Below are 27,262 nucleotides of genomic sequence, written 5' to 3' on the forward strand. Positions count from 1 at the left end.
AATCCACTGACATCACAAAGAATTCATTAGTCCCTGGATATTTCCAATGAAGTCCCAATACCAAATATAGTAGCTAAGTATTCCTGCTGCCATCAGCTGTGCTGGATAAGGCAGACAAGACATCTCCCAGAGAAATATCAACAAGCCTTACAAAGTCACTAAGCAAGTGCCTTTGGTCTGTAGGCAACAAGAATTGTCTCCACCCCTTTCACCCGCCCACATCCTGGCCCCAGCCATGCGTAGCATGATTTCCACCTTCTTGGTTTTGAAGCCAAGAGAGAAACAGGCACCCTCTCAGGGCAGGAGCTGCATACTCCTTCAGCTCTGGATGAGGGGGAGAAGGAAAAAGGAATACAGCAGAAGCAGGAGCGAAGGGGGTGCTGAGGAGAGGCTAAGCTTTCCGAGGAAGAATTTGACTTGCAATCAGCTATGTGGAGCATCATCGCTTTCCTGTGGGGCAGCATCCTTCTCCTGCCTATGGCGGCTGGAATGCCTGCAATGCTGTAAGAACCTCAGCTGCTTTGAATACGCAGTCTGGTCTGTGGGGGGTCCTGGGCGGGTGGCACTATTACAGAAACAGGACAGAAGTCTTAAGGTGAGGAGTGTTTTTCCAGAGAGGTATAATTTCTCATGTTCCAAAGGTTTCACTTGATTTTCGTGTGCCCTCTTCCCCACACTCCCCTTACCACTTGGCTCTCTGCCTTTGATGTAGACCATGTATTTCAGCAAAGACTCAGGCAGAGCAACTCTGCCAGCTTTCTGCATGTGTTCATGCCAATATCTCATGTCTCCTACTCTGTTTCAGAATATGTTTCCTTTTGGGCTAAGCTTTTCTCCCAAGAGTCACAGATCACCATTTAATACTTCAGGGATGCTCTTTGTAAAGCAGTGTGTTCGTTCAGGCTTGGCTGCCCATCTGCTCCCACCATGCCTTTTCTCAGACCTCTGTCAAGGACAATTCTCAGCACTGCTTCTCTTCATATACTCCGTCAGGAATGCAGCTCCTGTTCCAGCAGGTACTGCTCTGATATCCTGGCTTGAGAACTTGTTCTTGCTTTTGGAAGGCCTTTGCTTTTGCAACCATGGCTCAAGTGCAAACAGAAGCATGACTGTGCTTGAACAGTAGATATTACAGTGAAATTTAAGTCACTGGGTTGTAGCTGGGTTCCCTCCTGCTGTGTGTGATGTGGCACGCACAAGTCTGGTTTTAAAAGACTTTTCCAGCAGGAGTATAGCATCTTCCTCTAGACATGTTCCATGGGCTGACACAGTTCCCACACAGATTATGTGCTTTAATTACTGCTACTCTTTGCCATTGCTACCTTCAGCATGAAGCTTTGCTTTATGGAAATACCACTTGTTTCAACAGACTCTCTGCTCTCTCACATGTATACCAATATTTTTGTAGATTCATAAGAAAGGAATCCAGCCTGGATCTTGGAATCCTTGAATGAAAGCCTCTGAGATGCTGTCTTGTACTTCTATAGCTCATAAGGCAAGGGCAAGGGATGAATTGTCAAAGGGGTGTAAAAAATGTTCCAGAGTAAGGTCATTAGGAGCAAGGGAAGTATGGGAGGTTCAAGCAGTGAGTCTTTAGTGTTCATCCCATCCTTTGGCCCAAGTGGCAGGGGGAGGTGCCATGAGTCGGCTTAAGTAGGAAAATCAAAATGTTGTTGGCATATGTTACCAGATCCCTGAATATTAGCAGCAGATAAGCTGCTCAAGGCAGCTTGGCAGCAGCCAAGTGTGAAAGCACTCAAGGCTTCTGGCCAGCAGGACTTTGACTCCCTCTTGCCAGGGTGCTGAGCTCCAGCTCAGAACTGCCAGCAGGTCATCTCCCTGCCTTCTGCTCTTCTGATCTTTCCAGGCCCTGCCCTCCTATTGCTGCAAAACATGGTGCTGGCTGAACCTGTCCAGAGTCAGTATGTGGGAGGAGTTAGTGATAAGAGTTTTGAAACCTGCTTGAATGTTGGCTTCTCCTTGGTTCTAGTTCCTGCAGTGCAATGAAAGATGAAAACAAACAGTATGAACAGCTTCTTGGTATTATCATGGTAGCCAAGCTCTGCTGCTGATCACTTGTGTGACATGGGGAGGTCCCTTCACCTTATTTTCACTTTCAGTTTGGGAAACAGTGACTTCATCTTTTTATATGGGCATGCAGCATATAGTGCAGGGTCAATATTAATGTCTGCAGTACCTATGATCGTGTCTCATTGACACTGTGACAGCAGAATGAAGAAACCAGAAGTACTTCCTAAGTACCTAAATCCTGTGGTCAAGACCTGTCCTCTCAGAAAATCAGTTTTACCTGCCTTTTTGGTTTTTTTCTTTTTTTTAATAGAAACTATGCTGTGGCAATACCATCACAGCTCTACTACCCCTTCTCAGAGACAGTGTGTCTCCAGCTCAGCAGAAAGCAAGAAGTCCCGATCCATGTGTCAGTAACCCTGCAAAGCAGAGCTGGGAATGAGACTCTGATCACTCAGTCCATCTCTCAGCTCACCTTCTTTCACTGCACAAGGTTCCAGGTGAGTAATATGTTTTCAAGGGTTGTCAGTAGAGTGGAGATTGCATCAGTTCTGCTCTTGCTGGGCAGAAAGGCAAATTGTGTATTCCCATGAGGATATCTTAATTGGCCTGTGAACCTTCCGCTTCAGCTGTACAGGTCTGCCAGTGTCCTTCCTACTGTGTAGCTCCACTAATATTTTACTTTCCTAAAAACCATTTTGAAATGTTCTATGGGGTCTTTAAGGGAAGAAGAATTGGAGCTATACAAAACTAGTATCATAATCATTATTCCAGAAACCTTGGGATCAATGAATGGGATCCACCCTGAATGATGGTTATAACCTATACCTGCAGGTCCCTCCTCCTGTTGGAAATCCTGATGAAGTGGCTTTTATTGCTATCACAGTCCTGGAAGCCAACTCAGAGTTTCAGAAGAAGCAAAAAGTCCTAATCAGGCATGCAGACAAGAAGACTTTTATCCAGACAGACAAACCTGTGTACAAACCTGGACAGATTGGTATGGACAGAATGCCATGTCTTATGAGAGAAAGAAGAGTCCTCAGGACACAAAATATGGGTTACCTTCTAGTGCTTAGAACAGGGCCTGCTTCTCAAGGGAAATGGGTCAGAGGCTTCATTTCCCTTCTTGGCTTTGCGGGATTTCTGAATACTTCTCTCCTATGTCAGCATGGCATATGTTTTCTTCAGTACTAGCCACACGAAGACAGCATGCTAGTGTGGACAGGGCACGTGTGTGTTCACTGATGTGTGAGAAAAGGGTCAGATGCCACTGTGTTATATTATTCATGATTGCTCCAGTCAAAGCCACGATAGTCTGTCAGGCCCCTAAATCCCTCTCTTTCCCACAGACTTCCTCAGATGAGGATCACAGTACTACAGGCCCCACCACTGCCCTAGCACAGCTCAGATCAACGCAGGGTACAGCTGTTTGCCCCATGCCTCTTCACCCTTTCCAGTAGGACGAACCTCACTGCAGGCAAGACTTAGAGGCCCACCACAGGTCCACTGTCCAGAAAAATGCTGTTTCTCACCAGCACAGCCATTCTTGCCAGAAAACCCCACACCCCATCTTCTAACACTTTTTTTACTAGCAGCCTGCCAAGCTCCTAGCAGGACTTTGGACATAGGCCCAGGAGTGGATTACTCTAGCTGTTGCCCACATCCTTTCAGTGAAGCACATGGGCACATCTTTCTTAGCCATCAATTCTTGTTATTTATTATTAAGAAACTTGATTTCATTTCAGCCAGTCCTGTTTTTCTTTTGCTTTGTAGTCAAGTTGCGGATTGTAACCTTGGATCAGAACTTTATTGCCAGCAGTGACATGGTAAGTCAAGAGGGAAGATACCTTACTAAATCTGAAAATGCTGTGGGCAACCTCCATGACCTCTGGATCAGTGCTTGGCCCAGCTAGGTGATCCAACTGTGGACAGCTAGTCTCAGTGTTGCTTTTGGTGCTTACAAACAGCGTTGAGCACCACCTGCAATGCAGGAGCTGCTCATGATGTTGAGTTATGGGCAGTCCCTGGGAATTGCTTGGGGAAGACTGAGAGATGGTTGGGGGATAAAAAATACTAGGGATGTGGATGGTAATTCACCTGGAAGCATACAACCAGTAATTGTTTTTTTCCTTCCCACAGCAGCGTCTGGTGGAACTGAAGGTAAAACACCTACTTTATTGAAATTGGTGAACTCTTCTCATCTTGGGGAAGGCACAGGTTTGGAGATGATGGTGGGGAAATATGGTTGCATAGAGTCAGTTACCTCAGAATGAATGGGAACAGTCCTTGACTTCTTACCCTTCCCTCCTTCAGTGACCACAGAAGTTTGTCAGTGCAACGTCATGACACCAATCACACAGGGGTCCCTGCATAAATGATGGGTACCATTGAAAACCATTCCAGCAAACCTTTCTAGAGTAGTCAAAGGACTTTTAGTCCCTCTAGCCTATGAAGACTTGTGAAAATCCTGAAGTTTCTTTAAGGAGATGTACAGAAAACAAAAGATTGACCAGTTAGTGTTGTGACTGCCCAGCTACAAAAACTTCCTAAAGCAGCTTTCAGGCTGTTGTTTTTAAAATCAGTTAGTTTAGTGCAATCACCTGAGTTGAGGAAAGACACCTGAAAGTTTGTGATACCCATGCTGAGAGGTCACAGTTCCACTTAGCAATTGGCAGTAGCTGATATACATTTGCATGCCATACCCAGCAAGCAATGAATAAATAAACGCATGCTCTCTGAGATACCCATGCAATACTTTATGCCACTTTATACAAACATAGCACTCTGATCCAGCTTCACCTTTTCAAACAGCAGTTCCCACTTGTTCCATATGAAGTACCCATCAACTCATCATTAAGTGTTTACTGGCTGGGCAGTGTGACTGCATCCAGAGTTCTGCATCTTGCCCTCCCAAGAAACAGCAATGGGAGACACTGTCCTTCATGACTGGGCTTCAATGGTCCCCTGCATGAAGTCCTGGCCTCATTTACCCAGAATTCCCTGGGGATTTAAGACATCAGACTCTCCAGAAATCACTCCCGAGTAGGTCATGTCTTAGGCAGCATGTGTCTCTGCAGTGACCCGGGAGCTGTGCCAGCTCGGATCACCACAGAGGTCTCTAAGAAGGACCACCTCTATTTCTTAGTTAGACCCACAGGCAGTAAACCACAGTTTTCCAGCAGTCAATGAGATGACAGTGCCATTGACTTCTTCAATGAGACAGGGAGAAAAGTCCTTTCCTCATCAAGTTTGGACTCACCTGAGCACTGTAGCTGTGTCATAGACCTGGGCTCACAGGACAAGAGAATACGTGGTCAGACCATGCTCTGGCAGATTGGACTTCCTGCAAAAGAGTGTTTTTGCACTGTCAATTAACTGCTCTCTACTACTACCTGTGCAGGACCCCAAAGGCAACCGAATTGCACAGTGGCAGAATGTTACACCTGTGGGAGGTATTGTGGATCTGTCCTTCCCTCTGGCTGCAGAAGCACCTGTTGGAGAGTACACCATCAAAATGCCTGACCGCACACGTACCTTCAGGGTAGAGGAGTATGGTAAGAGTCTCAGAAAGCTAATGGCAGCAGAGAAATGTATATTGCCTCTAGCCCCACTCTCTCATACAGAATTGAATAGGTCATGCAGCTGTGAATAGCTGTGCCAGTTGTACTATCACCTGAGTTGTGTAACTGCCTGCCAGTAACTGTAATCACTTTCATTCAGGTCCACTGGCTTTCTGCTCCCCCATGTCCTGAGGATGGACAGAGGCAGTGTCCCACAGCTGTGCTCTGGGGAGGAGACTAAGGCTGTCTACTCCCATCACATTCTCCCAGCAGGGCTGCTGGTGCATTCCTACCATGCCCTGTGCTGGTAGTCAGGGAATGAGAGATTTCTTTTCTGTGAACAACCACTTAGGAAGGATTGGAACAAATGAACTCTCTCTATTCTCACTGAATTATATTTCTCTTCCACATAGTGCTGCCCAAGTTCAGCGTCTCCATCCAGATGCCTCAGGTGGTTACCATCTTGGAGGAAAACTTCCGTCTCCACATCTGTGGAATGTGAGCTGACTTATCATGGTAGAAGATGCATTCTTACTGGCTTGGGAACTGCACAGCCATCAATAAGTGAACTCAAAATGGTCTCTGACAACCCTATCCCCATCCCAAAGTTTGGCACCCTGGTATCCTTCTCTAAGTAATTCTCCTGGACTCTCACCGTCCTCCATATTCTCTCTCCTTAGTTCTTTCTCTGTGAGTTTGAAAGTGTGGCAGTGGATTCCCTCGGTGTAGCATGTGCCCTACAATACAGTAACTGCTGTATTTATTACTGACAGTGTTGTAGGAATAATGACTCATGGCCAACACAAAGTCCCTTAGCCCTGCCTGGTGGGACTAGAGTTGACTTGGAGAGAACTCACCCACCACTGCCTTCTGTCTCAATGTGAAGTCATTTTTACTTCCTGGCCTCTGCTGAGCTCATGAACTGTGAAGATACTGCAGGTTTCTGGGCTGTATAGCTGCAATCCACAGGCTAAAGCTGGTGTTATTCACTCTTGAGCCAGTGTTTCTGTATATAAGTCCTCTATGCTCTGTTTGCCAGGTACACATATGGGAAACCAGTCCAGGGTAATGTGAAGGCTGTGGTGTGCCGTAAACACATCCACTATAATCGAAAGTCTTCCAAAGCCAAGCGCAGTATTTGTAAAGATTACACCGGCAAGGTGAGCACACAGGATACTCCTCTTGCAAAAGAGAAGAACAAGGGCAAAGAGAGGGAATACTAAAGGATGGAGTGCAGTAGACATTGGCTATTGAAGCAGGTTGCCCTTTGCTTGGGGATGAATGACTGTTATGTCCTTAACTCCACAGTCTAGCAATCTTAGCCCTTCTCAGTGATTTCTCTGACTGCACTTAGATGCTTTCAAAGGAAGAAGCATCTGTAGGCAAGCTAACTTGCAGACTTTCCTACAAAACAGGGCAATAAAAAATACAAACACTGTTCACATCATTTCACTTCCACGGGATGTATTTTAGCACCACTTTTTAATCTGGTGAAAACACCTATGTGCTGTTTCCCAGAAACAAGTGCTTAGGAGACTCAGAAATTACCACTTGTATCTAAGCAAGCAATTGCACTTCATCACAGACTTTATTCATTCATGTCTATGGTTGAATGAATGCACCTATATTTGTTTACATATTTTAAAGAAACCAATATCTTAAAGGACATATCTTAAAGATAAATCCTGCCCTAGCAGAAGAAATTGTCAGGGAGAAATGACAACTCATGTTTGCTACTGGTGCATGAGTGAGCATGTAAAGACGAGAGATGCATGAAACAGCATCTCCCATTAGTGACTGCTCCACAGAAAAGGGATGTTTCATGCCAGTATGGGAATTGCTCCTTTAACTGAAGTGTCTTAGTCGTGCAATTTTAGACTTCTAGGCTTTGGGTTTGATCTGCACTGCAGAAGGGATTAGTGCATTCATGATTGGTTAACAAATACAATTTCATATTTCCAGACAAACGAGGATGGCTGCTTTGCCACTGAAGTGAATATTAAGAATTACCATCGAAAGCATGGTGACAAGTATGATTTCAACCTGGAAGCTGTGGCTTTTCTGAAAGAAAGTGGAACAGGTAGCAAAAACTGATCCTACACTTCATGGAAAATCTTTTACTTTACTCTCATACAACATGCTTGTCTTTGGGTTTTTATCTGTAAGAACCTTACGGATCCTTGTGTCTTCCCATTAGACCACTGGAACTTTCTGCACTGGCTCCCTTGAGGTCAAATGTTTGGAGGGCTGTGTCTTCTCTGGGAGCACCATAACAACATCTGTGTTTTTGTGTATCATAACACTCAGGTCTGACTCACATAGGATATGTGAGTTCCCCCTGTTTCAGGATGAGCTTTACCAGTGTGCTTACTCCTCCACAAGCTGCTGTGGGCAATCCAGCTCTGGCAGTCACCTTGGTTTGACAGAGATGGGCAAGAGCTGCTTTTTCTTGTCTTCTCATCACATTATAAATGTGTGTGGAGGTGGGCCAGGCCAGGTTCTCTTGTTCTTAAACCATACTTTAGGACAGTCCATTGGAATGAGGAGTTAGAGCAACTAGGGCTAACCAAGGCCCTGATTGTGTCCTGTTAGCTCCTCATTAGATTTACCTCCATGTTCCAGATAGGGAAATACGGTTTCCTGTAAAGTTCCCTCTCTCACAAAATTTTACAGAGCCTTCCTTGCAAGAAAATGTTTTGCAGCCCCCCGCCAAAAGCAGACTGCTAACTAACATGGTGAGGGCAAGGAAAAACGTTGCCTTCTAGTGACTCTGCTGTGAGAAGGGAAAGAGAATGGAAGAGGACAACTAGGAGTAGGACCATCTTTAACAAAGGGGGAAGGGCATGTGAGAACTGTCTGACAGAGACCTCCTGGTAGACTGCTGTCATTCTGGCAGGTCAGACACATGATACTCACCTTCATGTACCTCCTGTCTTTCCTAGGGGTGGAGTTCAACACCACTAAAAGCTGCAAGGTCACTTTTGATATCACAAGTCTCCAGTTCTGGGAGACAAGCTACTACTATCAGCAAGGAGTTCCCTACTATGGAAATGTAAGTGAAAAGGAAAGAAATACGGAAAGCCCAGCACCTGGGCCTAACCAGGTGGCAGACACAAAAGTATCTGACCTGCCCAAAGCTGCTAGCAAAATCCTCTGTCCAAGTCTCTACTTTGACATATCTACCAAGAGGTTATGCAGAGGTGTGGCCACAGGATCTGTAGCTTTGACAGATGAGAGAGCTGCTGCATAAGTGGGGGGAGAGGGGTTGGAGAAGTTAAAGTTTACATTGAGAGTCCCTTTGTGGAGAGGGGAACTGACGGCTTCTGCATCATTACAGCTGGAACTCAAAAGTGCCAATGGAATGCACCTGAAGAACAAGAAGGTGATTCTTACAGTGTCCTACGGTAGTGGGAAGCAGACCAAGACCTACTTCACAGATGACACTGGGGTGGCCTCTTTCATCTTAGAAACAACAGCATGGGACAACAGCAGTAAAGTTATACTACAGGTTAGGCCCAATAATTACATTGGATTTGGTTAGCAGTAAGCAATACATCCTTCAGACCTATAGTATGTGTCATTGTTTTGGCCAAGACAGGGAGATGGAAGCATGGAACAATGAAATAACAGATCTAGGGCAAGAGGAATTGTTCATATCAGAGCCACATTTCTGGCCCCCAGAGCTTCAGCAGTCCATGAGCAGTCCCTGGCAGTGGACAAAGACTCCACGAAGTTGGGACTGAGTTCTACCTACACAGCACCTCTGTCTGAGGTGGAAAGGATGTAGTGGGACTGGGCAGGGACAGAGAGTAAAGAAAGAACTTCCACGTGGTATGGAACAGGAACATAGGAAAAAAGCTAGGGAAGAACAATCTGAAAATACATGTGCAGAAGAAAGTGTCAGTGACGAGTTTGCATTATGTTTCCTCATAGCATAAAAGTTAGGAAAAACCTGGGATATAAGAGCTAGAAAACTTAAAGAAAAAAGAAGGAAGGCTAGTTAGGAAGCAGTTGCTGCAAACCAACCTGGAGCTAAGCAAGTAACCAGAACATAAGGAGCTAAATTAGGGATGTTGTTGACGGGGAATTGACAGAGAAAAATTTGCCTCTGCTTTCCCATGAACAAGGAAGGCTCTCTTGTCTGGTTGTAGGACTAGGTTTCTAATACCTATCCTTCCTAACTTTGAGGTCAAAGCACTTTAAGGCAAGTCCTGTCTCTGTTATTATGAGAGGTATCTTAGATGATGGATCTTGATCTTTCTGTAAGTCCACAAGATGTTAATATTACAGTCTCAGTACAAATAGGTCATAGGTCAAAGTTGAGCAAGGCTATTGATCTTCAGTTGTCCCCTGCCACGTCTACCCTATAGATCAGGGAAAGTGCTGAAAGAAATACAGTGTGTGAGTGGAACAGCACTGAACAGTAAAATACATTATCAGGGCAGATCCATGCTGATAATTTACCCACAAGTACCAGACAGAAGCGAAGGGTTCAGTGGTTTGATCCAGGCACTAATAAGCCTCTCTACACAGTCTAGTGATCTGGCTTGCTCCCATGGTAGCAGCAGCATTGCAGAAGTTCAGACTTCAGCCAAAGCTCTAGTATTATAACAGCTTCCCGTCCCTGTTTAGGCGTGAGTTGTCACAGAGTGTGGTAGAGCAGGCAATGCCAAGCTTCACAGAAAGGCTTACTGAACTTGGCTTAGGTGGAGACTCCTCACCCCTGGGAGAGTTCGGGGTTCACTCTCCAACCAGTCTTGGTTTTGGCATGGGGAGAGATGCAAGAAATCTTCAGACACTTTTTCTGTGCCACAGGCAAAGACCCAGCCGGAGGACTTAAGCAGTCGAAATGTGAGGGTGTCTTATGGCACTGCATCCCTCACACTGAGGGCCTTCTACTCTTCCAGCCGCAGCTCTGTGAGGATCCAGCCAGTGCAGGCAATGCTGCCCTGTGGGGATGTGCAGCAGGTCACTGTGCATTATCACATACTGGCCACAGAGCTGGGGGACGGGGCTGCCAAAGCACACTTCTACCACCTGGTGAGTGCGGGGCAGCACCGGCAATGAGGTCAGCTTTGAGATGGGTCTGTGTCAGCACAGGGCCCTTTGCTGGCCCAGGAACATAGAGCAGAGGCACTCTCAATCCTTTGTTCTGTTCATTACCCTTTAGGTTTTGGCCAGAGGATCCCTTGTGCATCATGGCCAAACAACAGTACTTCTTGATCCTCCATTAGGTAAGAGCATCTAAATACCAGGAACAGACTAAAGCCCCAGAAGGAAAGTTCTTCCAGCCTAAATGGAGAAGGATAGAAAAGAGTTTTGAGACCACCAGGAAACCACATAGCTGGCACAAAAAAATCTAGAGGAAATGTCAAATATGTGGTCTCTTCTGTCTTTTAATTTCCTTTTTTTTTTCTGATCAAATGATGAAATTCAAATGATGAAATTGTCAGAGTTTATCTGCCAAGCAGGAGATTATCAGAAGTAACTTATGGAATCTTTTTTCTGGACTCAAGTGGAAAGTTGTTCACTGTTGCCAAGATCCCTCATGATATAAGGTCACTGCTATAAAAAGGCAAATATATATATGTGGCTATGACTGTCTAGCAGTGGCCTCCCCAGAAGCAAGGCAGAATAGTTTTTTTCAAAGAAACCATGCAGAAGTATTACAGAGTAAGAGGGTGTTGCTGCTGTAATCCTTGAATTGCAGACTGCCTTGCTTCTTCCTATACTTTCCAGTTTTTCCTTCTTCCTTCAGGTCAGCATAGTGGGTCTTTCAATGTCACTCTGCCCATTGATCTCATTTCACCCATGGCTACTCTCTTTGTTTACATTGCTTTCCCTGAGGGACAAGTGGCAGCTGACACCTTCCGTCTCAAAGTCTCCAGCTGCTTCAGGAACCATGTAAGTAGTGCACGAACCATAAAGGGGCAGGTAGGCTGGAGGGGAGATAATTGACTGCAAATTGGCAATAGATGTCCAACAGAATCCAGTAGCCAGTCTTCCCTTTTCTTTGTCAATGTCTTTAGTCCCTCTTTCTTCTGCTGTTTCAGGTGAAGCTTGGCTTCTCAGACACAGTGGCTCTTCCAGGATCATCTGTCCGTCTCCTTTTGCAGGCTGCACCAGGCTCTCTATGTAGCATCCGTGCTGTAGACCAAAGTGTCCTTCTCCTGAGGCCAGAGGCTGAGCTATCCAGGGATAGTGTGAGTCACTTTAGTGCTGAGCCTTGCTAATATTGGAGAGATACCTTTGGATTATCTGGTAGCAGGAACTGGTTAGTAAGGCACAGTGGATATACCAAGTATTTGAATGGGGACAGACCAGGGCTTAATGAGAAAAAATGAAGGCCAACATCCAATACCAGTCAAAATTTCCAGTCTCTACAGAAGGATCTAATAGAATAACCCACTGTCATCCCCAAGTACAGCCCAAAGTCACATCCTTGTTACACTTTGAGTGCTTTGCCACAGTGGCACACAGAAGATGAGACATCCATCTCCTGAACCAATTCGTGACAGTGCTCTGGAAAAAAAGAGTTACATTGAAAAAAATGTCAAAGGTGTGACAGGCTCCATGTCTTTGTTCCAGCTCTCATAAACCACACAGTCCTTCTGTTCACAAACTGAACGTTAAGTGATGTCTTAGCAGTGGAAGGGCCCCATTTCTCCTTTATGCCTGGGTCTAAGGGCACTTGAATTGCCTCTAGACACTGTCTTGGTGGATCCAGGATGTGCCTTCAGTCAGACAAGAAGCTGTCTAATGAGTCAGATGGGGAAGGTGTCCTCACTGTATGCATTGAGTTCACAGGTACAATTAATGACCTAGAAGTGGCCACAGCTATGCAGCCAAACCCCAGAAAGGTTCGTATTCATCTCTGGTGCTATGCATCTATAATTTGTGGAGGCTCTCCATGAAGATCAAAAACCCTTGAGGCTGGGTTTTTGCAGCAGGCAGGATTCGAGCTCTGCCTTTGAGGTCACAGAAAATCTCTGGATAGAAATTAAAATCTTCCCACCTCTTACTGTACTGTTTTCATTCTCTGTCTACAGGTGTATAATATGTTCAGCTATTCTCAGGAGCACCCCAGCACCCTCACAGACTTCTACAGTGACTACTGTACTATCCATGAGAGCCCAGGAACCATTGATTCTCCTCAGACCACCCTTCCACCAGGAACAATGTCACCATTCATGTACCGCAGACACTCCTATGCTGTGTCCCAACCAGATGTTTATGAACTTCTGAAGGTAAATCTAATTTCCAGAAACCCTGAGATATCAGAGCTGAGCCCTTTTGTATCCCTGGTCAGCACTAGGTAGCTTCAAAGATTGTCTTTCCTGTAAATGCTGGTGACTTCAGGTTATGAATTTGCCAAGCTTCTGAACTAGGAGATCTCTGACACTCTCTGCTCCCAGCTTGATAAATTCCCATTGGTCAAGTAAATTCCTAGAACCCAGTTCCCCATTAGTCCCAAGGTTGAGACCCCTAGACTTTCTGGGGGTTGAAAGGAGATGGGAATGTTAACCTGTGTCAGAGAAAACTGGAGGTTGGAAAAGCAAATCACCTGAAAGAAAAGGGGGAACTGGGGAAAGGAAGGAAAGAATAGTAGAAAGGAATAGCAGGTGAAGGATAAGAACAATCTGGGTTAGGGTGGGCAGCAAATTGTGGTGCCAAAATAATGACTTTATGTGCAGGCATACACATGTGAGTGGTCACCCCCACAATCCTGTGGCATGACGGACCAGGACTGGGTTTTGGGAGCAGGGAGGTTCTGAATTCTCTCCCTGTACAAATTCACAAGTCAGGTTGAGGTGCAACAACACAGGGTTGCTGATATGCTGGGAAGCGGGGGCAGAGACAGGCCCTCAGACCCACCATTCCCTCCACATAAATATGCCTTCTTTTCTTCCCTTTCTTTCCTCCAGAATTCAGGTCTAACATTTTTAACCAACCTTAAAATCAAATCTCCTGTTGAGTGCCACACCCAGACTACTTTCAACTACGACTACAACTACATGTGTACATCTCGATTTTTCCTGTTTCTTTGGAAATCACGGGTAACATACAGGCTGCACATGGGCAGCTGAACATGCAGTGTTCTTAGGAACTGGGGATGCCTTCCAGAGTTGAGTGGGAGGTTGCACAGGAGACGTGCAACTAAGGAAGAGGGGAAAAGTCCTGGCATGGGTGTGTGTCCAGTGCACTGGAGGGGCAGAGAGGTGGCTGCAGAAGAACCTGCTTGGAAGTTTCTGTTGTCAGACAGGAAGATGACATGGTTCAAGGGTGGAAATGGGGCAGCTGTCTCAGGAAGGAAAATCTGTTTGTAAGACTAGGAAAGGTCTTGCTGGAAATCAGGGAATCAGCCAAGATTGGCATTGGGCAGTATCTAGGCTTTTCTGCAGGATCTGAGAGCAAAACTGTGATCAGGTGGAATGCCTCCTGGGGGAGCACACACATATTGGAATCCACTTGGTCTCCTGGGTTGTCTTGTGGAACAAAATAGTGAAGTAGGTTGAGGGCATTTTGAAGAGGACAAGTGGCATTGGGATGGGAGTAGAAGGAATGGACAACTGAGCTTTTCCCAGCTGAACTCTATCCTGATTTCACAGCTGCTCTGCCTTTTGAACAAATGCTTGTATTCCCAATAGCTTATGATGACCTGGCAGTCTTGAACGGCTTGGACCCAGAAACAGATGATGCTGTTGAACATGCTGAGTCAGAGCACACTGACCTGGATAGTGAGTCAGGGCCAGTACGTACCTGGTTTCCAGAGACGTTCATCTGGACTCTGGTTCCCATCAAGTGAGTAATTATGGTCTGAGACCCCACATGAATCCAGATTCTACCAGCCACAGTAGAGGGAATGGGCAGGAGCAGAGCCAGGGCATTATTGCCTTCTGTGCACAAGAAAGAAAAGGGAGATGTGAAGAAGTGGATAAGGACAATGGGGTTTTGGTTCAGTTCCTGTCTCTGATGAGATTTTCCAAATGCCCCTAGGAATTTAACATCACACACTCCTATGGGATGGAAAAGGCCTCCAAAAGTCTGTAGCTCAACATCCTCCGCAAGGCAGGTCCAGTTAGATCAAGTTGTAGTTAAGTACTCTGTATCTCCAAGGATGGAGATTGCACAAACTGTCTGCACATCTGTTTCAGTTTTTGACCATACTCATGGTATTTTTTTTCCTTATCTTAGGTCAGAATTTCCCATGTTACAATTTGTGTCTGTTACCTTTTATCCTATCAATATACACCTCAGAATAGACAGGTTCCATTGTCTCTACACCTTCCCAATAGGTAGCTTTAGAAAGCTGAAATATCTCCCCTTAGTCTTCCCCTCCAAAGTTTAAAAACCCCAGTTCCTTCAGCTATTCCTTGTACATCAAATATCCCAGCTCCCTGACCACCTTGGTAGTCCTCCACTGGATGCATTCAATTATGTCATTGTCTTTCTTATACTGGAGGGCAAAAATGGGACACAGTAATCCAGATTTGGTCCCAAATGGAGGAATACAGGGGGAAAATATCTTTTCTTAACCCACAGTCCAGAAGTAATGGTCTCCATTGTTGTAAGGGCACATGAGATGTCTCATGCTCAACTTGTTATCCACCAGGACCCTGCACCTCTTTTTCTGTAAAGTTGTTTACTAGTCAGTGATTGTGTAGCCTGTACTGTTGTATGGTATTATTCTATCCAGATACAGAATTTACCCATTTTTACAGCTTCTCAATGTTCCTCTTAATAACAGCCTTTCCCTCCAGATATCCCTCCTGATAATAGGAATCCCTCCCTAGCAAGGTATAATCTGCTAATACATAATAAGATTAGTCTGCCAATCTTGCTAAGGATATCCTCTCTCCTATTACCCAGGTCATCAATAAAGCCATTAAGTGGTATTGCCCCAAATGTTGGTCCCTGAGGGATGCCATGGGTAAACAGACCCTGGCTGGACTTCATGTCACCAATAACCATCCTTTGTCCACAGTAGTCCAGTGAATTTTCTCCTTACCTTGCCATCCACTTGTCCAGTCTGCACCTATGTGACTACAAGGATACTATGGGACTGTGTCAGAGGCCTTGCTAAAGTCAAGTTTAGCAGCATCCACTGTTCTTCCCTTATTCACACACCTCATCTTTCTTAATTCTCCCATGTGCTCATGTTCTCCGCCTGTAAAAAGGGATCTCTGCCTCTTTGTCTCATTTGGCTGGATTATGATCTTTCAGGGCAGGAACCATCTTCTGTTTTGTTTATGCAGATCTGTGAGTGACACTCACAGTGTTGACTGCTGAGCTGTGGTTAGGAGTTTGGGTGGTAGCGTGGTGGAAGTGTCATACAGTACTCGGTGGCACAGACTGGGTGTAAAACATGGACCCCTGGGAGCCCTGTGTGCCCACACAAAATAAGAATTTCAGGTGCAACGCTGCTCAGAAGCAAATTTTGAGTTGCATTTTCCTCTCAGTCCTTCCTTGCCCACCTATTTGCTATCCTTTCCATACCTTGGTCCTACTTCCAAGCAATCCGCACACCTTCACACCCATTTCCATTTCATAGTCTGAATTTCTGCATTTGTCTTACCAAGAGAAATCTTTCCAGGGGTGGGGACAGCCCCTTCCACTCTGTTTTCTCCTCAGTGACTCAGGGGCTGCTGAGCTAGCTGTAACAGTACCTGACAGTATCACAGACTGGAGAGCCATGACCTTCTGCACCTCAGAGAGCCATGGATTGGGAATCTCAGAGACTACCAGCCTGCAGAGCTTCAAGCCCTTCTTCGTGGAACCCATTTTGCCATACTCTGTTTTCCGGGGAGAGTCATTTCCCCTGAAAGTCAAAGTCTTCAGCTACCTGAAGCAGTGCATGGCGGTGAGTGGCTCCCTCCAGGATGGTTTTTGGGCAGAGGGATGTGTGGTAACTACTTCACTGATTGAGACCGAGATAAGGAGCTGCCTCCTCAGGCACCAAAGAAGATATTCAATAAAAGCTCCACACAGAGGCATCTCTGACCAGTTTATCCCTCCCCAAAAGATGAACCCTACATGACTGCAATATCCATGGAACACTGTTGGTGTCCCACAAATATTGCAACAGGGTCATCATCATATTCATCCTTGGGTTCTGGGATTGACTGTCATTTGGAACAAGGAGCTGAAAGGAAAAACACAGCAGCAGCTCTGTAACCTGAATTCCTTTGTTTCACCTCTAGCTTCAGCTCAGCCTAATGGACTCCAGGGATTTTGAATTTGTGCATGCAAATGTCAGGTTCACTATTTGTCTGTGTCCTGAATCAGCAAAAGCATTTTTCTGGGATGTGAAGGCCACAAAATTAGGTAAGGGGACAAGGGAGTGGCAGCAGTGGGAGGCAGTGGCAGAGCTACCTGAGGAAACTAGAGCTGGGCTGGAAGGGAGACTGGCCTACTATGGGAAGCATGAGTGAGCAGCCTTAGGCTGAGCTAACTAAAGCACAGGCATGAATGTGCCAGCTGGCCTCGGTGTTTTGTTTTTTAGGGAAGGTGAATTTCATTGTCACTGCTGAGGTGATGGAGCAGGACGATGTTTGCACCGAGAGTACAGCTGTTGTGCCAGAGTCTGGAGGGAAGGACACAGTGGTTAAACACCTGCTGGTGAAGGTCAGACTACACTTCGGAGTTCTGGCGAGGTTGGAACTGGGTCAGGCTCAAAACAGCCTGGTGGGTGGCTCTGGGAAGGAAGAGTCAGCTGGGTAAGTAGGCACGTTTCTCAAGGAGGTTGGTCAAGGAGTGATTGTAAGGGTAGGTTGGATTGGAGCATAAGCTCCTCCACTCGATGGAACAGAAATTTCAAAACTGCTTGCTAGCAGAGCAGTGGAGTCAACGGTCATGTAGCAGCTTAGAAACCTGCTTCTCAGTAACACTTCACTGTTGGCATGCATATCCCTGTTGTTTGTGTGAGGCCCTTTGCCACGGCCCATGAGGATGGAAAAGAGGGCAGGAAAGGTGCAGGAAGGTGGGGTGATGCACAGCTGCTTTCTCATTTTACTGCTCTCCCTTCTAAGCTGACCAGCCTTTTCTCCACCAGGCAGAGGGGCAGCTGGAGGAAAAGACCCACACCTCACACCTATGCCCTGAAGGTAGGTGCAGAGACTCCAGAGACCATCTTATGACTGGGGCTCTACATGTGCACAGAACAAGGAGATCAGACAGAAGCAGTGTGGTGTCTGAACAACTCTAGGACTACCTGGCGGTGTATAGGGAGCAGAAAGTCAGGGATTTTGGAGCTTTTATGGGTAGGCATAGCCATTCAACCCTACCCAGTAGTAAAAACTTCTGGCAGCACCAAGCCACAATCTAACCACATCACAGTCCCTTATCAATGGGTGGCCTGATATCTCTGTCATCCTCTCTTCTGGATGCTGATTTCACCAACTGTTGAGGTGATCCCAACCTTATTTACACCATCTCCTGGGGAATGCCTGTGACTCTGCCATCTCCGCTGAGCCCATTGTTGTCCTGATGTTTTTGACATTTGCAGAAACTTCAGCTTCAGAGACAGTCACTTTCACGATGCCAGAGAACATTGTCCTTGGGTCAGAGAGAGCCCACATCTCTTTCTTAGGTGAGTTTTAGGAGTGTCTTGGAAAGTAATATTTTTCCCTGCATGACACTTCTCTTCTGGTGCCAGTGTGTCTGCTTTAGCAAACAGAGTAATAAGCGGAAATAAGTACAGCAAGGTGTGATACTGTCTTCTAGAGAAGTATCTCATCTCTCTTATGTAAGTGGCACTGGATGGACAGATAATTTCACCAAGTCAGGGGAAAGATAGACAAGTACCATATCACTGTTCCTACAGTCTATAGACATTAACATCATGTGAGAAGAGCTGAACTGAGACCAGTCTTAGCAGGTTATCTGGAGAATCAGTGAGACCAGAATTGTTTTACAGGCAAGAATACGTATAGCTCCCAAAGCTGTGGTTCTGTCTTACAGGTGACATTTTGGGGACAGCACTGGACAACATAGATGAGCTCCTACAGATGTCCAGTGGCTGTGGTGAGCAGAACATGGTTCATTTTGCCCCAAATGTCTATATCACACAATACCTTGAAGAAACAGGACAACTGACTCCAGAAATCAAACAGAAGGCAATTGGCTATCTGGAAAGTGGTGAGTGGATTTCTGCTCATTAAGCTGGTGATGTCCACTACATTAGTTTTGCAGTAGAAATCTCAGCAGAGGCTTGGTGCTGAACAGGATTTGTGCAACTCACTTGCCTGACACCATGGTAGTTGCAGCAGTGTAAATCAGGCTGCTGTGTCTCAGCAGAACAAGTGGTACACAGCTCCCCTCTCTCAGTTCCTCAGAGGTAATGCTCTCTATAATGATCAGCAGGATTGGTAGGGCAGGTTGTCACCCTGAGAACATGACATACACAGAGCATCTTCACTACCCCCAACCTCTTCCCGCAGGATATCAGCGGCAACTTCTGTACAAGCACACAGATGGCTCATACAGTGCCTTTGGGGAAGGAAGTGAGCCAGGAAACACTTGGTAAGCAGAAGTATCCAGACATAACTGAGGAACAACAGCTTGACCTGGTCGGGCTCAAGCTGGTTTGGATTTTGGTCTGGGGAAACTGAGGAAGTCTGAAGGTGTGGAGTTTTGAAGATAAGTTGCTCCTGAGACATTTTGGAAGGGAATTGTGCCAATGAATTAACTTGAAGTACTCCTGTTGGATTGTTTGTGCTTGAGCACCCCAAATGAGGCTGATTCTGAAAACTTGTCTGCAAATGCACCTTCTTTTCAGGTTTTTCAGAGTGCTTTGTGCCCAAACAAGATTTGAAATGGGTCTGAATGAGCTCACTAAATGTGAGCTCTTGGAGGCAACCATGCACCTGGAATTGACAGAGCTCTGAGGGAAGCACTGATGATCTGAAGTTTTTCTCTCTTGCTGCAAATGGATCTGAGCTTGAGCTTCAAGAACATCTAACTCATGTGCATTGCTTGCAGTTTTCCATCTGCACAGAGACTCTGGCCTGATGGTATTTCTACAGGGATGACATAGTAGAAGACAGAGAGACTCCTGTCTCCTACTGGAGATGGGCATCAATGACTGGTTCAGTTCTGTTTTCTTCTTCGTTCCTTGGCTCTAGGCTTACTGCCCTTGTCCTGAAGACCTTTAGCCAAGCCCAGGCCTTCATCCACATAGATGAACAAAATATAAAGGATGCTGCCAGTGCCCTGATTAAAAGTCAGACTCCATCCGGCTGCTTCAAGAGTGTGGGGAAACTCTTCAACAATGGCCTGATGGTATGACATGTCCTGAAGGTTCATTAGATACCTCAGAGCTTCTTCACTTTCTGGCCCAGTTTGGTGACAAGAACAAACTCTACTGCAGGAGGAAATCTCTAATGTGCCCAAGGTCACCCTTGGGTGACATTCGGGGTTGCTTAGTCATGGTGGTACTTTTTCAAGTTACAAATGATGGAGATTTGCATTAGATGACATGTACATGGGAACTGAACCAGTGCCCTACTCTACCTCTTTCTCAAATGCTAACACATGCCACCTTGCAGAGGGGTTGTGGGAACATCGCATTTCCCTGGCACTGAAATCTGCTACTGCAGATTTTATGCAGGGGAGGGGAAAGGAGAATGTGTCCAACAGAGGGTAGATACCAGCCCTGCACTTCCTTAGCAGAAGAAATAAGATCAGCACTTTTGCCTGATAAGATCAGCACTTTTGTTAGGGGAAGAGAAGGTACGGGAAAACTTTTCCCTCTCCCTTCTCACAGCAGCCCCCCTCTTCTCTGTTTTGTGGTGTCTGCAGGGTGCAGTGGAGGAAGGACTGGGGCTGAGCTCTGTGATTGTCACAGCTCTCCTACACTCCGGGATGCCACGCTCCGTGAGTATGGGCAGCAGGGACGGGCCGTGTGTGCAGCCCCTCGGCAGGCAGTGCATGGGTGCTCTGCCTTTGTGCACATGGGAGTATGTTACCAGTTTTCTACCCATGTATCCTGTCCCTGGTTCCACCCTCCTCTGCACACATCAAAGCTGCATTCCCTTCCCAAACACCCTGCCAGTAATGTGTGTGCTTTCAATTTTATCCTAGGACCCAGTTGTGTGGAAAGCTTTGAACTGTATAAAGGACTTGGTCAATGCTGATACTGGCAGTTCCAACCTCTACAGCCTGGCACTAGCTGCAAATGCCTTTGCAGTAGCAGGTGATAAGGCCCTCAGGCAGAAAATCCTCAAAAGATTGGATAAGGCTGCCATAATATCAGGTAACAAAGGCTGTGGGGCAGGAGGGAGGACACTGGCAGAATTGTGAGGAGACAGCCGGGTTGAGCAATCAAGGGATTGGAGAGCAGGAGTGGGGGCCAATGCCAGAGCTTTGTGGGGAGTCCAAGGCTTGGATAGACTCTGTTTGCCAAACTGTCACAGGTTATATCCACATTGTGAGATAGATTGTCTCTATGGATGGTCTCACAGTCCTGGCCTCCCAGTCATCCAAACCAGGGTAGTTTCATGGATGTTGTAGAGCCTGCAGGGCTAGGGGTTTTTTTAGCTGGGAAAATCAGGGTGTGGGGGGCTAATAGGGAGATATGCACCAATATCTGGTCCAATGTACATGGTCACTCAGTACCTAAATACAGGGGCTAAGTAGAACTCTAAGGTTATTAGGTACAGCTACACACTCATAAGTGTTCCCACTCCACCTCTAGATGACCAAATATTCTGGAGTCAACAGTCCAAACAGGAAGAAGATTCCCTGCATTGGTATCGAGCTCCATCTGTTGATGTGGAATTGACATCTAGTATCCTCAAGGCTCACCTTACAAAGTCAAGTTTGTCATCAGATGAAAGTAGAAAGGCATCCCAGATTGTGTCTTGGCTCATCAAGCAGCAAAACCCATATGGAGGCTTTGCTTCAACCCAGGTAATCCCCTTGATTACCATCAACACCAGAGATGATGATGTTTTTTGAGAGCTACGGGTTCTAAGAGCACATAGTAAAAAAGAAAAAGAATAAATAAAAAAAGGATGTATGGATTTAGAGCTCTTGGGATTTGGGAAAAGATGAATATTTGTATTCCTCTGAGATAATCCTATGCTAAAAGCTCAAACATTATTGCGCTGTAGATGCAACATGAGCGAGAGAAAGGCTAAGGACTGGGCATGCATAGGAAGCAGGAGTCCTAATGTTCCCAATGTTCATCTCTTTTCTCAGGACACGGTGGTTGCTCTGGAAGCCCTAGCCCTGTATGCAACCAAAATCTTCAGGAAGGATGGCCCTGATCTCCAGGTTTCTCTCACTTCTAAGGAGTTCAACCAAAACTTCCAAGTAGACAATAGCAATCGCCTCCTGCTGCAAACAGTGGAGCTGCCAGCCATCCCCCAAGATTATACCGTGCATGTGCAGGGCCGTGGGTGTCTCTTCTTGCAGGTAAGTCCAGCTAGGAAGAAAAAGTCTGGGGAAAAGCCTTGAAAGCCAGCAGATGTCTTACCTTGCTACTTAGCCAACACTGAAAATAAACTGCTGCAGTAACTTGCAAGAATCTGGGCTTCAAGGTTGGTGGGAGTAGCTGTGATCCAACAGGAAGGGAAGAGCAACTCCCCAAATGAAATCTGAATTATCTCCACCCTCTCCTCCAAAAAGTCCACCAGGAGCAGTGCACTACTAGCAGAACCTCTGCTTCTGCTGCATAGTTTTCTCTTACACCAGTGCAAGACAGCAAACAACAGCCAAGGATACTCTTCAGCAAAAACCCTGCTATTCTGTGCCATCTTTCTTCTTTCTGTTCTGGCAGGCCGTTCTGCAGTACCACATGCCTCCACCGAGGAGCGATGCCACCTTTGCCCTGTCCGTGCAGACAGAGTGCACCACACCCAACGCCACCCAGTTCCCTGTCACCGTTCGTGCTCGGTAGGAGACACTCAGTTGCCCCTTTCCTCCCCTGTGTTAAGAGGCTTCTGGCACCACACCAATCTCTTGATGGCAAGGTTCCCCTTCACTCATGAGGTCCAAGTGCTAAGATGTCCCCACTCATTCAGCTGAGCTCTCCTCAGCTGGGAGAAAAGTACAAGCCCCCAGAGGAATGGCTGGGGCTATAGTCCTGCCTTGTTACCATGCTAGTCACCACAAGTTTCCCAAGGTCTATGGGTCTCATTGTCTTCTAGAATTAGGTCTCAAAACACTAGTGATGTGAAGGTCCTGTGGGACTGACATATATTCCTAAGTCTTCCCTCCTCTGCTCCTGTCCGACTGTCACACCACTCTCCTCTGCTATACTCCTGCCTGTCTTGGGACAGAACTGCCAAGAGAACAGGTGTAGGGTGTGATATTCCCTGCCATGCCTAGAGAAGGTAACACCAGAAGGCTTCCAAGGAGCTTATTCTCCTTGGCTCAGCACAATTAAAAGAGAGATCAGGGGAAGCATAAAGATTTATTGCAGTACAGAAACAGGTATGCTTACAGGAGAGACACTGGAAAGAAAGGCAGATTCTTCCACCTGAGTAGGAAAGCTGTGCTGGAGTCTCTAGAGATCATGGCTCAGAAAGTAACATTAGTGCTGTCCCCTGGGTTCCTGCTGCAGCTACACAGGGAACCGTGTGTCCACCAACATGGTCCTGATCCAAGTGGAGCTGCTGTCTGGATACAGCCCCGTGGCAGGTTCACTGGAAGAGGTGAGACTGCGAATTTGTGTCCAGCTGGGATGGGAACAGTGATGGATGTCCATCATGCAGGATTGTATGCAGAACTGTGATCAGTCCTGTGGGCAGAGAAACATGGTTATTTTCTTCCTTAGAAATCCCTACACTCAAAGTCTCTTCCAGGCTGCACCTTGCCTTCCCCTACTTCAAGGGCTTCCTTGGCCATATGAATATTTTGCCCACAGTCTCACAAGGACAAATATCCCTGAATTATTTCTGCTTTTTGTTAAATCCTTCTTCACATTATTCCCCTGTTTTCAGCTAAAGAAAATGCCTTCAGTAAAGAAAGTTGAAAGTGAAGCTGACCAAGTCGTTCTCTACCTAGAGGAAGTGAGTAATTTTGGCTAACATCATCATTAAAAGGGCTGTGGACTAACAGATAGCTTTTAGCTTACTCTTGTATATTCATTTCATTAGTATTTTAAGTATCCGGTGCTGTTGTTCCTGCATACCAGCCACATTTGCTGATCTGAAGTGTGTTGTGTCGGTCTGCAGCAGTTCAGCTGCAGAGCCACTTACAGGGCCACTTAACTTGAGTGAAATGAGGCTAACTCTGATGTTAAGCCTACATCTGTTGGCACCGTTCAGAGGCTGTTGAAAGTCCATATACAGTGCCTGATCAGGATTTGGGAGAAGTAGTAGGATCCATCTAGTAAATCCAAGCAAGCCTGAATTCTTAGAAAGCTCTTAAGCAACCTGGACCCAGTAGGGAACGTGCAAGATTGCTCATGGATTTTGCCAAGATCACTCAAAATTAAACCAGATGGTTGTGTGAACAGCAGTGCTCACTCCACAGCCTCATTAATCAACAGATTAACAACCACTCCAGCCTTTCTCTAGCTACATGGATACCTGAACAGCACCAGAAACAAGACCTGGTGTGTATTTAATACTTCAGAATTTCCAAGGAGCACTTCTACATTTCTGTGATTCTTTATTCCGAGTTTCTGCCAGTAAACTGAACTAAGCTGGCCTCAGAGGAAGCAGGATATTGCCATGTGGATGCATTAGGCTTACAGAGATGCTGCTTTCATTGCATCTACAGCACAGAGCAGAAAGGCAGCACAGAGAAATAGTTCAGCTCAGGCTGCCAGGTAGCACAAGGTGCAACTCAATCAACAGCAGGTCGTGTAACTACTACCATCCAACAGATGTTCATCTACACCTTGTATTTGCTTAATAAGAAGGGTTGTGTGAAACTGGAAAATAAGAGCTGATGTTATGGGACTGTGTATAAGGAAGTAGACACTGAGGCAAGATGCATGAAGGAGCTCAGAAGCACACGTGGGTGGGAAGATGGGATTCGTTGGGAACACTAGTAGGATATTCAGGTGCCTAATGCATCCTGACTCTGTAGGTTTGATGTTTCTCACGAGCTGAGTTAAATTTGATGACCAAAAAAAAGAGTTAGTCACAGAACAGGAAGTTAAAGGTATTTCTGAGACGGACTAGAAAGTAGAACAGACCCGTTACAGTGGTGAAGTCTCCATGGAGCCAGAGTGCAAGCAGGTGGAAGGGACTGTCTTAAAGGACTTTGGTTCTGGCTTTAATCCTTGCATTTCTTGGTCTTAGCTGACTAGACAGCCTCAAACCTACACTTTCCTAGTGGAGCAGGACATGCAAGTGAAGGATCGTAAGCCAGCTAATATCAAGGTCTACGATTACTACATGCCAGGTGAGCTCAGATGCTGTACTACAGAAACCTCTCAAATGTACCACTGGAAAGAAATTTTCTGAATTTGTCAAGTCTAAGATAATACCATCCCTGCCATGGCTATCTATCTAACTGCCCCTCAGAAGCTCTCTAGGGATGAACTTACCCTGTTGGTCTTCAAAATGGTAGATCCTTCTCTCTCTGGCCCCAGAACTTGCAAGCCTGAAGTCAGATATAGAACCACTCAGGGTCTAGCTCTCCCAGCAAGTGTGGAGCAAGGAGACATGCTTTTGAACACTCATTTTGTGGGAGGCAGCAAGGGCAGAGGGACCATAGTGAGGGGATGACTCAGAAGAATAAGGGTCCCCTTAGAACAGTGACACCAAAACCAACTTGTCCTCTATTCTGTGGGGTCCTTAGTGGGAGGAAAAGCTAGAAATGTGTCAGGGATTGCCACTGCTTCAGAAAGTGAGGAATTCATAACTGCAGTGGAGCTCTTTGGGACTTACAGCCTCAAAAGATCGCAAGCCCCATGACTTGGGTGAATCTGGACTAGCTGCACAAAGTCGTGGGCACATACCAGTGGTTTCTGCTGTGGTGTCACAGCAGAGGGGAGTCATAGCCTGTAAGCTGAGGGAACACCTCTCCTAGGAACAATGGCACAATGCTGGGTTGCTTTAGTAAGTTTTTGGCAAATGTATCTCACAAACCCTTTTTTCCTTGTCTTCCAGAAGAAACAGCAGTGACGAGCTACAGTGCCCCTTGTGAATGAGGTGAGGGCCCAACACCTCTTTTGTTATCACAGGCATGTTCCTGAAGAATATGGAAAGGGAGGGAGACACAGGCAAAGGCCCTTGGCCAAGAAATTTGTCAGACTGCAGCTTAAGGGTAGGAAGTGATTGGCAATGCCAAGTAAGCATGAGATTCTGTATCCCAGTGGTTAAACTGAGGGAAAGAGAAAAATGAAGATTTGATGTGCCCACTCCTGACAGAGTTGGAGGTATGTTACAGAAAACAAGGGTTGCCTGTCACAAGTGCTATCACCAGTTCTCGCATTTTGCATCAAGTATACTTTAAGTCAACACAGTCCCTTTTGCTAGTACTGTCCCTGCAGTTTCCCATCCCTTCAGCCCTGTGCACACAACATGCCATGTTCACCTTTACTGCAGAGCGTCATTCCATTTCAGTGCAAAGCCTTTCATTGTCTCAGCCTGGCTTCTGATCCACACTAGGAAATGGACACCTGCCTGTCCTCCTTCCAGGCTGGACAAAGGCAAAGCTTGAACTTGACTAGTGTCTTGCTCTAAACTTTGCACCTGTGTGCTTTCATGTCCACAGCCCACAAGATGGAGAAAGCTACCTGATTCATGAATCACCTGTAGGGAGGCACACCAGCCCTGTCTTGGGATGCCTGTCACAAGTCTCACACTCTTATTGGAGATTTTGCCATAGGCTTTGTATGGATAGAGTGAGAGGGAAATCTTAGAATCATACAATATCCTGAGTTGGAAGGGACTCACAAGGATCATTGAGTCCAACTGCTGCTGCTCTACAGGGTAGCCCCAAGAATCACACCATGTGTCTGAGAGCATTGTCCAAATGCTTCTTGAACTCTGGCAGGCTTGGTGCTGTGACCACTTCCCCAGTGGTCAAGTACCCAAACTACCCTTTGGGTGAAGAAAGCCCTGTATTTGTTGGCCTGACAGTACTGTTTGGTCATGAGGTGCAAAAAAGGCCCCTGAGTTTCTAGGTTCTCAGTTAAAGTCAATTATTAAAGTCCCAGCTTTATTACTTCAGGAAAACAGTTTTGTATTTTTTTGTCCTTTGTTGTCTTCGCAGGAACAGGGACAGACACATCCACTGCAGTCTCTGTCCATCAGTCCTGTCACCCCTGCCAACTGCCACCACATGGAGAATGAAGAAAATTCTGGCTGAGCAGTTAGTTTCTGAAAGGCTTAGGCGGTGTTTGGCATCTTATTAAAAGTAGGAGACTAGAACTGTCTAATTGAGTGATTATTCAGGTTTGCTGTTTTTCTCCCAAAGCAGGAAATTTACATTTAAGAGTACCTGGGAGAAATAACTTCTCCACCTCTGCTCTGCGTGTGTGTGTACATGTACATGTGCAAAACTCTGCCATTCCAGTTGCAGACTTGCACAGGAGAAGGTAGAGCATGCACCACTGCCTCAGAGAACTGATGGCACAAGGAACTTGCAGGAAGGGCACAGGAGATACAGCAGATACATCATGTTCAGTTGTATCTTGTACTCCAAAGCTGCCAGAGTCCTACTGCAGGAAGCATTAGGAGAAACAATGAGAAGCATGAGGAAGCTCCTCC

The 27,262-nt window shown here is 46.1% G+C and overlaps 2 protein-coding genes across 3 annotated transcripts in view; one reads left to right on the forward strand and one right to left on the reverse strand.

The window, feature by feature from the left end:
• The first annotated feature begins 245 nt into the window (after window positions 1-245).
• LOC108504738 (alpha-2-macroglobulin-like protein 1) lies at window positions 246-26,920 on the forward strand. Of its 2 annotated transcripts, XM_017830089.1 has the most exons (36): window positions 246-503; window positions 2,342-2,528; window positions 2,863-3,025; window positions 3,802-3,854; window positions 4,168-4,188; window positions 5,429-5,582; window positions 6,002-6,086; window positions 6,628-6,748; window positions 7,551-7,668; window positions 8,531-8,640; window positions 8,926-9,096; window positions 10,404-10,628; window positions 10,759-10,822; window positions 11,347-11,492; window positions 11,642-11,791; window positions 12,638-12,835; window positions 13,514-13,607; window positions 14,237-14,390; window positions 16,221-16,449; window positions 16,790-16,913; window positions 17,092-17,213; window positions 17,641-17,692; window positions 18,094-18,177; window positions 18,549-18,725; window positions 19,028-19,109; window positions 19,712-19,868; window positions 20,388-20,462; window positions 20,670-20,841; window positions 21,283-21,497; window positions 21,789-22,004; window positions 22,369-22,484; window positions 23,155-23,245; window positions 23,534-23,602; window positions 24,845-24,947; window positions 25,658-25,699; window positions 26,766-26,920. In XM_017830089.1, exons 1-35 carry the CDS (start codon window positions 430-432, stop codon window positions 25,696-25,698), a joined length of 4,413 nt encoding a protein of 1,470 aa, XP_017685578.1. In that variant the 5' UTR covers window positions 246-429; the 3' UTR covers window position 25,699; window positions 26,766-26,920. The 2 variants fall into 2 exon arrangements, 1 of the variants encoding a protein (XP_017685578.1); XR_001877235.1 differs by lacking the exons at window positions 23,155-23,245; window positions 25,658-25,699; window positions 26,766-26,920 and having other exon boundaries at window positions 24,845-24,863.
• Window positions 23,148-27,262, reverse strand: part of A2ML1 (alpha-2-macroglobulin like 1) — a 28,756-nt gene continuing 24,641 nt past the window's right edge. The window contains exon 37 of the mRNA XM_017830071.1: window positions 23,148-23,331. The gene's annotated coding sequence lies outside the window, so the exon portion shown is untranslated. The remainder of the gene's footprint in view (window positions 23,332-27,262) is intronic.

Source organism: Lepidothrix coronata, unplaced genomic scaffold (assembly GCF_001604755.1).
Source record: "Lepidothrix coronata isolate B3197 unplaced genomic scaffold, Lepidothrix_coronata-1.0 Scaffold174, whole genome shotgun sequence".
Lineage (NCBI taxonomy): Eukaryota > Metazoa > Chordata > Aves > Passeriformes > Pipridae > Lepidothrix > Lepidothrix coronata.